The sequence below is a fragment of the Apteryx rowi genome, unplaced genomic scaffold (genome assembly GCF_003343035.1).
Source record: "Apteryx rowi isolate R43461 unplaced genomic scaffold, aptRow1 scaffold_311, whole genome shotgun sequence".
NCBI lineage: Eukaryota > Metazoa > Chordata > Aves > Apterygiformes > Apterygidae > Apteryx > Apteryx rowi.
Window position 1 is genome coordinate 499,731 of NW_020449542.1, and position 11,300 is coordinate 511,030.

The 11,300-nt window shown below is 39.3% G+C and overlaps 2 protein-coding genes across 10 annotated transcripts in view; one reads left to right on the forward strand and one right to left on the reverse strand.

The window, feature by feature from the left end:
- The window catches only part of PARP4 (poly(ADP-ribose) polymerase family member 4), a 52,034-nt gene extending 40,914 nt beyond the window's left edge, over nt 1-11,120 (reverse strand). For 2 of the 8 annotated variants that reach the window (XM_026070506.1, XM_026070504.1), the window contains exons 1-6: nt 10,989-11,120; nt 6,063-6,195; nt 3,168-3,363; nt 2,028-2,151; nt 812-890; nt 120-233 (exon numbers count right to left, since the gene is read on the reverse strand). In XM_026070506.1, coding sequence (XP_025926291.1) covers nt 120-233; nt 812-890; nt 2,028-2,151; nt 3,168-3,363; nt 6,063-6,188 — 639 coding nt within the window. In that variant the 5' untranslated portion in view covers nt 6,189-6,195; nt 10,989-11,120. Of the gene's footprint in view, nt 1-119; nt 234-811; nt 1,774-2,027; nt 2,152-3,167; nt 3,364-6,062; nt 6,196-9,243; nt 9,373-10,203; nt 10,228-10,988 lie in introns of those variants that run through there. The other 6 variants (XM_026070502.1, XM_026070501.1, XM_026070500.1 and 3 more) reach the window with 6 other exon arrangements.
- PSPC1 (paraspeckle component 1) overlaps nt 1-11,300 on the forward strand; it is a 592,911-nt gene that overhangs the window by 136,749 nt on the left and 444,862 nt on the right. The gene's annotated exons all lie outside the window — the stretch shown is intronic.

The following is an 11,300-nucleotide window of genomic DNA, read 5'->3' on the forward strand; positions in this document are numbered from 1 at the left end:
TGTTATCTGTAAGTAAGAAAGAGACTACAAATAAGAATGAAACGTATCTGGAGCTCTGGGACAGGTGTGTTCAACGTGCATAAAGAAACAAACACCTAATGTCAATGAGTGGCTCATACCTTGGATCCATTTGATGCACTAAAGTGCGCACACACTCGAAATGGAAACTCATAATGTTCTTTGGAACACTGTAATTCAATAACTACAACATCTTTTCTCTCCTTGGAGTAAATCTGAATGGAGAGATAAATAAAGCCCCCCCCCCCCCGTTTATTGTTTCAGTATTGCGTTCACATAATGCTGCACCATATATTTCCCCTCACTCTACTCATTTTCCACCCATTCAGAACCACCACACTCTATGACTAGCTATGAAAACAAGCAAAATTATTCATTATTTGTATCACAATAATAAGCAGAAACTCCTCTCAGGCCTCACTGTACTGATTGCTATATAGTTTCATCTATTATTGTGTTTTGATAGTTTTCTTTTTAATAAAAATGTTTTAGGTATTAAATGTAATTTAAATATAACAGCCATGATAACAACATACATTGTCAGAAGCATATATGTATTATTCTACCGTAATGCTTTCATTAGAACATGACAGTAAACAGAAGAGTTTTGTTTGGGTTGAATTAGGCTGCACTGAAAGACATAATATTAAAGTACTTTTCAATACTTCTCTTTGCATTGAGGTACATGGTAACATAAAAGAGTTGTTGATGCGTATAAAACTGCAAACCTTTTATTCATCTACTGATCCTCCTACATTCTCCTACATTTTTTCACAGTAAGAGAAAGGCTTACTTTTTCAAGGACATTGTATTTTGCAACTTCAAAATCTTGAGGAAAAAAAGGAATATCTTGATCATTTTCTGTGTAAAATCTGGAATCAGAGCAATTAGTTTCCTTTAACATTTAAAAGCACCCATCATCAATAAAAACAGTACTGTCATAAGCTGCAGCATCACACTAAAGTAAGAACTAATATAGGAAGATAAATATATTTTCAGCAACAAAATAACAACAACAAAAAGCTTTGAGAAATAAAATCCCACCCAGACAAGCTCCTGACTTGCACTAGTAAGCCAAACCATCTAGTGTGAACCTGAAGATGAAGACTACATTTCAATCTTCATCCTCTGGAAAAACTATGGAAGCAACAAAATTAATAGATTTTCATAGCCTGATTGCATATTAATTTTCTAACAGATGCTTCTAGTTTTGGTCAGCTAGCTGTGCTGTCCTAGGCTAATCCCTCTTTCATTCCTGACTTTTATATTAGGATAYACACTTGTAGTTGGGTCCTTCAGCATCAGGACTTTTAAATGAAGTAAGTACACCTTCTAGTATATATATTCCCAGAGAATAATTAAACACCTATCCTATCCCTGACAGCAGTCTCTGAAAGCAAAAGCTGCATTTTATTAATACATTTAAAAAAACATACATCAGTGTTGGAGCTCATTTTGTTCCTTTAATTCAATAATAAATAAGTTATAACAATACTCTTTTCCTRTTAGGTAAGAGCAGTCTCAATGATCCTGATTTTCAGCTCTCCTAGGAGTTTAGTGGGAGAGATATGTGCTCCGCACTTCTAAAAATAATGAACCAAACTGGACTGCAAAGATGATGAACCACCAAAAGAAAAAAAACTGTGATCATAAACAATGCTCCAATCATTAATCCAGGAAGCTTGAGCAATGCCTACTGCCTGCTGAGTTGGTAGAAGCTCTGCACATACTAGGGATCTGCACCGTGGGTGTACACTGAAATGGAAAAATGCAAAATCATTTTCCACAGTCAGATTCAAAGGGAAAATAAATCAGAAGCTGGTATAAATTCATACACACAGAGTACAGAAAATGGAGAAAGGATAACTTTTTCCTCCACTATAGTATTCTTAAGATAACGAACCATCTCCATAAGTCACTGAAACAGATTCCAAAGGGGATTTTTGTTCTTTTACAGAAATATCAACATAGATAAATCAAAATACACCTTTAATTTTATCTTATTTTACCTAGGAGTCCCCACTTCGGACTCAATTCTGCTGCCACTTTCTTCAGTAATAATAGGATTGAAGTCATTGTTTTCATTTTTCTCAGTAGCATTTTTATTCTCAGAAGATGAGAAGTCTTCTATACCTGCAGTCAAAATCTTTATTTACTTGGCATAACATCTGGTTTCTTTGATTTAACATATGAATAGGTTTTTTGTTTTTTTTTTTAAAGGGCCAACACAGCTACTTGATCTTCATAAATATTTTACATGTTCAAACAAGTTAACAGCTACTGAGGCCACATTTTATTCAGACATAAAACTGGGCAGAACATGGAGTCAACCACTGGAGGGTAACTGCCCCAGCTGCTTTGCTGTTGGAGTGCTTCCTGGAGGTTTGCTCCTTGTCAAATACTACTTCCACAGGCAATGCCAGAGCCTATTCTCCCCAGGCACTCTGTATGCAGTCACCCTGACTTTTGTGATAGGGAGAGGAGAAAATTTGGGCATGTAGCTGAAACCTGCTCTGTGCCACTTGGCCCCAGTGCCAGGGAACAATCCACAGCTAGTTTTTTGTTTTGTTTTGCTTTAAAAACAACCCCCCCCCCCAAACTTTTCTAGATATGGCCTATGGAGGCAGCTTCACTTTTAGCTTAAAACTGTTTAGGACTGCTAGAAAAAGGAACCACCCCGTTTCAGCCATGCATGCCCATGGCCTCTACTGTGCAAAACCATATTTGTCTAACAGTAACCCAGTGCTGGGTTCTTGATTCTCAGTGTTCTATTTAGTTCAGAAAGTTGTACCGATTCATGATGTGAGCACGTCCATAAAGTACAGTGTTTTGTGTCAAAAGGAATTACTTTTTGAAATACTTAAAGGAAAGGCTAGCACCCCATGAAACTCAAGAGATGGCATTCCATTAAGAGATGCAAAAGTAAACAGAAATAAAAAGGACAGTTACTAGAAAAAGACAAGAATTAAAACATTAATAATTTTCAGGACAATAATTTATTTTCAGAAAATTTCTTATTTATATCAATTTTGTTGTCAGTATATGGGGTTGCTGATTTCTTAAAAGCTAATTCTATATATTCACCTTCTAAAACATTCTGTTCCAAAATAATTGATATATGAATAAATCATGTCACTAAACAAACTTACCATGACTATCTAGCTTTTGGTTAAAAGTGTTGTCTTGTAATTTGTTATCCTCATAGGCATCAATTTGTAGAAGTTTCCCCTTTTCAACTGATTTCCATATGAAATCTACACATACAACAGGGAGCTGATACTTCCGAATAATTTTTAGATGATGGGAGCTGAGGACATTGACAGTATCCACAACAACATGTGTACACTAAAAGACAAGTTACAAATACAGTTGTTATGCACACATAACTACACTATTAACACAAATAACGTTTATTTGTAATTCATCCTGGTAAAACCCTAGAGTCCAAACGAAACATTTAAAAAATACACAACCTTTTGGGGCCATATTTTAATTGAAACATCTAATTTAGGAACATAGCAGTACTTCTCTTCCTCCACTGTCAACAGAGAGAGCAAGACTCCTTCAGTTGTCCACAATTCAGTCCAGCTAAAGTAAGGACAACTTCAGAGTGAGTTAATCTCTCTACAGCGACTACAGAGATACGAGGGTGACCAGCTGCCTCACGTTCTGTAGAGCTCTCAGCAGCACACAGGGGGGCCAATAACGGGCCAGGCTCTACTGTGGCAAACATGGTACAAACCCAGGCCAAACCCAGACCTCTCTTACCTCAAAGGGTAAGGAGGAAGAATGTACAAAAAAATGCGGAAGAGGGCTAAATAATGGTAATATGTTTTRGTAGACTCATAAAGGATCTTATACTGTTTTACTGGAATCATATACATGTTGTAAGTTAAAGCTTTCCTCACAGGTCAAAATAGAGATGTTAAGAGAAGTCAATTCATATAAAATGGTCATAAGTAAGAAGCAGTAAATTTTGCACCTCCAGCAGTTAAAACTAAGCATACAAAAACTGACTGATCCAGATCAATGCAAGGTCATTAGAATGATATTAGATCTATTTTACTTGAAAACAAGATAATAAATGCATGTACTTTCATTTGTCATATATAACAAAATACAGCTTTTGGGGGGGGGGAGAGTTCTTCCCTGATACAGTGTTTCTCAGCACTAAACCCAGATTTATTCTGAGATTCCCACCTGGAGATAGGATGAAATGCTTGCTTAATCATAATTTAATTTTTAAAAGCTTGGGTAAGGTCCATTCCGAACAGGCCAGCCACTTGTTAGTGGTTTTCAGTATCTCAGAGTTCACAATTTCTAGGTACTGAAATTCTAACTTTGCACTGTATTTATAAATATTTTTCGAGATACATGTTTCAATTAAGGCATGTTTGTACTTCATTATCTCTTAATTCACTTGCTATATTCAGGAATTCATTTTTTTAGCATTTTTGTTTCCAAGTCCATTTTTTTAATGAGGGAATTTCCTTGACTCTTCTTTTTCCCCAGCTCATATTTACAGGTCAGCAGTCTGAAGGGATGAATGAGAACCTTATTTATTGTCCAGCCCATAGTTCTTTACACCACCAGAGCCATAGCACAGTGATGCGTCAAAACAACTCAGAAGATCCTGGATTTACGGCGCAAAACAAAAATACTCTCCCTAAAACGGGTATGTTATTTTTCACTTTCTCTCCTAAACAGATGTGCATTGTCAGAGTTGTCAGGAAACAGCTGTGTTCTGAGTAAGGTGATGATGCACCTACAATATTCCTTTTCTTCACACATTCCTTTTCTTTTGTTCAATGTCAATTCCTTATGTTACGCACAATTTAAACTGTAGACTCTTGAGGACAGCATCTACAGTTTTTGCTGTTTGTAACATAATAATCATCCATGGAAGCTCTATGTACAACAGCAGGCTCTAAAGTAACATGTTTAATGTTATATTAGGAAAAACTGCACATAAGTGAGAGGGAGAAGTTAGCTCACTTAATCATATTTTTCTTGAAACTAAAAAAACAAACAAAACCTAGGCAAAACAAGAAATAAAATCATAACATAATGCACTACCTTCTCCCCCAGGGGGATCAGAAGTAAGCACTCTAATATGACAATATAGACGAGCTTGCCATAATATATGAGTTATGGGGGAAAAAAATAAATGTCACTTTCAAGTGCCAGAAGTAAAAAGATGTGGCGTATCTTTATGCAATACCTTCACTAATAAGTTACATAATCCATTTCCTGTCACTGGCATGCGAATATCTATATTGTTAAGGCACTGGCATAGTCCTTGGCATACTTCTGACCTCCACCAATGTGCATCCCCCCAGTTCCCAGTGGGCTTTGGAAGACAGGACATCACCGTGACCATTCCCAACAGGCAGTTTGGATGAGACCACTCGGTCCCAAGGACCAAGAGAGTTCACTAGCACAGATGTGGGCCAAGCCATACTACAGGCACAGACATGGCCACAGTCCCTGGAAACATTCCTAGTCATGTTTAATATACTAATATAAATGTAGCCCACTGGTTTTGTTGTTGCACACATCATGCAAGCAGGCTCCTTGATTTAGCCATGTTGCATGTTCTATATATATTTAAAATATAAAACTGGATTTAAAATAAAAAGCTGCAATATCACAGTCATCTATTTTCACTCAGCAATCAAATGCTTTCATTAATACAAACAATAACATAACTAAAGCCCAATTCACGATGCATCTCCTTATTCAGCGTTTTCCCTACCTGATGATGAGAGAAGAAAAACAGCATGGCAGTTTTAACCAGGAAAGAAACTTCCTGGTTCTTTTGTGGAGAGAGAGTATTGCTCTTAATTTTTTATGTGAAATTTCAAAACTACAGAGCCAGATGCATTAAAAATGTAAACACAATTATTGTTACTGAAATATTAAACAGAGAAATAATCTCTACAGTTCTTACAACTTCTGTAGAAGAGGTAAGACTAACACTCTACAACACTTAACAGTATTTGATATTTTCCTACAGAGATCTCAGAAATAAATCTGAAACATACCTTGTGATCAAGCACAAAATGAATTACTCCACCGTTTTCTTTAATGCATGTTTTCAGCCTATTCTTCTCCTGAATAGGCAAGTGCTTCAGTTTTAAAAAAAACACACAGTTTGAAAAGATTGTCATCGCCCTCCTGTTAAAAAAGGAAATAGTTTTTTTGGCTCAAAAAACTTTCATTCCTATTATCCATCTAAGTAATCTCCCACCAAATATACTCTTTTCAACTCTAGAAAATATCAAAACAAAATCCATTTTATTAGCATGGTAATCAAATCCACCGAGAATAGTTCTTAATCAGTTTTATTCATTTTCTTAAATCATGTGGAAAATTTAGTGTGACCTACGTTTTCAGTAAAGGCATGGCATGAACTAATTGTCAAACTCATATCTGGATTTCTTGCTGCTAATACCCATTGTTAGTAATGTGGAATTATTTTATTTTAGACTAGAACAATCTTTCTGTTCCCCTTTCAGACAATACTACTATAAAACAACTCTCTTTTTCAAGAACGTAAACTGTTTCTCATGTTTCCACTCATAGATGTATATAATCTGTAAACACAGAAAAACAACATTCAAAAAGAACTTTCCAAAAATGATCCAGATTAAACCCAACAGAGCAAAAAACAACAAAGCAAGAGGTTAGTTTTAATTCAGATCTGTTTTCTGATTTAATTCACCCTGTGGCCTAGGGCAAAGACTTACATAGGAACATGGGAGTGGAAGCGAGTAGTCAGGGGAGGGATGGATGTAGGTGGACAGCTTCTTTTCTTAGCAGTGTCCGCCTACAATGCCTGTAGAACAACCTCAATGAAAATTGGCTGTGTGTTATTTGTGACAAACTACACTAAGATATGGGAGGCTGGGAAAGTTTTATTTAATCAGGAGTAGAATTTATGACAACAAAATGTAAAGACAGTGTCTGGCTTAAGTCATTAAAATGTATCCTCAGTATATACCTATTTTCCTGGCTGCTTGTGTGTGCAAAGTTATTATTATTTTAAAAACTGATGAGAATGATAAAAAGAACTGTAGTGTAAACGAGAACACTTTATGACCACTGAGCTCTTTATATCCCTTGAGCTCCCCAGCCTGTCACAGGAGAGCCTTCGAGTGGCATGTGTGCTAAGTGCAAGCTAGAGGGCCTTCGCCTAGGCCCACACTTATGTCCCTGTTAGACATATTTGAAGCACAGTGCTCAGTTCAGTTTTCTCTGAAAGGCATTCAGATTGTACATCTCAAAACCACTTTGAGACCTTAATCAACATAAGGCAACTGGTGACAACCAAAAGATTTGGCTTAAAACTATTTCTGCTCCAAGCCAAACTGCTAATGCAGATGCACCCTACAGTAATGAGCATGAAGAGAACGTATGCCTGTAAAACAAAATATTTCAGTCAGAAAATTCTTTTTAGTGGTAATTCTTTGGCTAACCATTGTGTCTGTATCTCAGACAGAGGGTTAGCATCAATGTTACTTGTAAAGACTTTGTATTTACTCTAACTTTTCATATTTCTGGAAGAGTTACTTGCTGATAGAAATTTTTCACCATGACTTAAGGCAAAATATTTCTAACTGTGAGATGACTGGACAAAACTGACAATCCAGAATATTTGCCTTCTCCAAATTCATCCTGGACCCACAGGATAAGGCAAAACAAATAAGAAATTGCTCCTCGAAAAGCAAAGACGATGTGAAAGGAAAGTACTTCTTGTGTTGGCCAAAAATGCCTGACATTAAGTGCTCTCTCTTTTGGGCAGGCCATTCAGAAGAAAAAAGATGAGCTTTCTCCAACTTGATGAGAGATCCCACATGCACTGCAAATTCTGATTAAGCCTTAAACGATACAGTTTCAGATAAACAAATGAACCTGCGGTAATTTAGAGGTGGGATTACAATTGAGGACTGAGCATATTTTCTTACTCTATGGCATATTTGATTTTCAATGAATGTAAGTAAAATCATTTTTCAATGCAGAAAGTAAAGCAATACTCTTGCCAGCTACTGTGGAATAACTAAGTGACGAGCTGAAGAATAGGAAGGAGTTTGTCTAAGGGAGAGAGCAACATAATTCATTTGAATTTTGGGTTTCAGGAAAGCCTGGAAAATCAGCACCATCAGACATGATTTTATACATAGCTGTACAATTTGATCTCAGAAAGGCAACCTGTAGGAAAGGCCCAAACCATCTACTACGCTATACATCTGAGCGAACTGGCGACACTGTAATTCTAATACATATATTTAGATCAGGCAGGCACTGCCTAACAAAAGGGCACATGAAGGCACTATAAACGTGTATTTTGTGACTCTTGTTTTTTGTTGTCTGGAATTAGCAATCTTTTTGGCATCAAAGTACGCTCTGCTCACACAGGAAAAACAACTCTTCTTCCATATTTTAACTGAGAGGTTTTCACAAAATACCGTGGTATCTGAGGTAATAAAAATCTTACAAGCCAGCCTTCTTGTAATTTGGCTCTGTGGGAAACTATAACTTTAAGAAGCTCTATGGCATGGTGTAAGCTGCTTTTATGAACTTTATTTTGAATCTCATCACAAATAAGATGCATAAATTTGGAGCATATATAAGGGCAAATGTGCCATCGCCAAAGGTTTCCCTTAATAATAACAGAGTGGACCAGGGCACTGCCTCCCTTTTTACTCCTAGACCTCTGCATGCACTAGTTTTCTCAATACACTCTCTAAAGCAGATTCCGGCCAAAGTTTCATCAGAAGTTGTCTCCTCAGGAAATAACGAATTCTATTTGCATAGCCTAAGCAATTAGATTATTAGAAGGCAATGAAATAAATACAAGCTATTACAAGCATCAGTCCTGCCAGTACATCCATATCACCTTGAAACATCAGAAACACCTGAGACCGGTAGCCACATGTGGCATAAAAGCTCCACAATGTTATTTTATATTACATTTTGCTTATGAAAATTATGCTGCTCACTGCGAAAAAATTGTTGAGAGAACTGATCTGTAAATAAACCATACATCAGCCAGCAAGCAGAAAGGAATGTGTAAACTGGAGAGAAGGACAGATTCATTTCCTCTGAGTTTGTTCGCAAAGTAACCCCCCTACCCTTCTGTACTGCCAGCACTACAGGCATTAAACGACCCTTGATCCCACTCCTCTCTTTAGATTTTAAGCAACACAAATCATCTACACTCACCTGCTGAGGCAGCTCCCCTCCCTGAAGGGCTTTCCTGCTTCCCAACAGTGCGRGATACAACTGGAGAGACCGGGTGTTGTGAGATAGGAAGGGCTAGGACACACTCATTCCTCAAACACTGTAAAAAGCCTAAAGGGGCAGCAACACTAATTGTGACCCAGTCAAATAAATCAAACCAAGCCAAGTACAGTCTACCACACAGCTATGGACAGTAAACCCTCTCCAAACTTGGAAGAATGAGGAAACTACCACTGTACAGTGCAAGTGAACTTTGGAATACCTTACAGAGCAGAGGAAATTGAGTTGAAACCTGTTCAGAGTCTGCTCCCAGGAGCTTTTCTCTCCCTTGAGTGAAGGGGATTTTATTCTCTTTCACTGTTGCTGAATGCTATCRCTGAATGTTAGCCTCTTTTCTATTCTTCTGGAGAATCAAACTTTTCAAGGAATTCTAGCAAAGCCTTTGGCTTTAGTCTTTTTGAGCTGTAAAACTTTCAAACTTCAAAATCATAATAGACCGTTCAATTGAACCTGCATGTTGAAAATTAATTAGCAGCTGATAGACACTTTAAACTGGAAACTGTGTTGGGGCAGCACCAGATAAGGAAGTTATGTAAAGGAAAACTGTTGACAATCACTGCTGGCTTAATTCCTACAATTTTAATTTGTGTCAGTGGAGATCATTGAGGTCCGATTTTCCTCAAAGGAATTGTGAGCTTGCACTTCCTGATCAAACTGTGAGCTTGGGACTATCACAAACAACAGATTACATTTTTAGCATGCAGAGGGAGCCAAAGAGAAATTTTTATCATCCAAAGTAGTCCATGAATAATCTGGAGTCCAGTAAGGCCTTCAGCATGCAGAAATATTGAAAACAAACCTCTACCATATTTTCCTAATAAAGATGTCAAAGGAATTAATAGTGATGCTGTGCCTTAAAAAGGCATAGGTAGAAATCCTCACCTTTTCTATCACAGTAGCTTCACACTGCTAATGCAGAATCAAGCTTGAGGACAATCATGTAGAAAATATATTCATAACTGGCAAAATTAAAGTTTAGGAGAAAGAACCAGGTGGAATTACAGAAAGAAGAGAGAGCTGAAATTAAAACTAGTACTCGGCAGTTGGAAGGGCTGCCACGGGTACATACAACCTARAGCACAGTTTTGTACTTGCCTACGAGAGTAAAGAGCAAAACCAGATTGTCGCAACCTGCAACGCACCGTGAGTTTCTAGTGTGTGATGCTGTGCCTTCTACTGGAGTTTAAAGGAAACCGCTAATTTTGGAGGGGGGAGGGGGGAAGCTCAACAAGACAGAGCACACCTAAAATGCAAAATGCCAGAAAGACAAGGCGTGCTCTTGGCCCGTTTGCCCTTCCACTCCTCGCCTACTGCAGCTACTTRAAGATTAAAAGGGCGTAAGAACCGGCTGCAAAAGCAAACATCCCCCGAGCCGAGCCCCACCCCCCCGGGAAGCCCCACCCCGGGAGGCTTGCGGACCGCTCACTAAACGGGAACTTCCTCGTACTTTTCACGGCAGCTGTTAATGGATACTGCGCGGAACCGGCCGTTAACCTCCCAGGTTTTCCAGGCCGCCTTGGGGCGCCGGGGCCCGGCGTGAAACACGACGCCCGCCGCGGCTTCGGGGAGACGCCTGCGAACCCGCGATCCCGCAGTGATTTCGGTGACACCAGGGCCGCGAGCGGCGACACGGGAGGGAGCTGGGGGAAAAAGCGAGCCGCTTCTACCTGCAAGGCCGCCCCGGGAGCGAGGGGCAGCTCGAGGTGCTGGAAAGACGCCGTCCCAGCCCGATCCCCGCCGCCTCCAACAGCCCCGAGCAGGAACGGGAGCGCGGGCGCGGCAGGGGCGAGGGCGGTCGTTACCGTTGAAGCCTATCAACGGCCTTTTGGCCGCTGAGGCTCGTGGGAGCTGTAGTTCGAGCGCCGCAGGGCCCCCTCGCAGCTGGGCGGGCAGGGTAGCGGCTTGGGACTACAACTCCCAGCATGCCTCGCGCGGGGCGTTGTTCAGCCTGTGGCGCTGGGAGGCTGTGCGATGGCGGC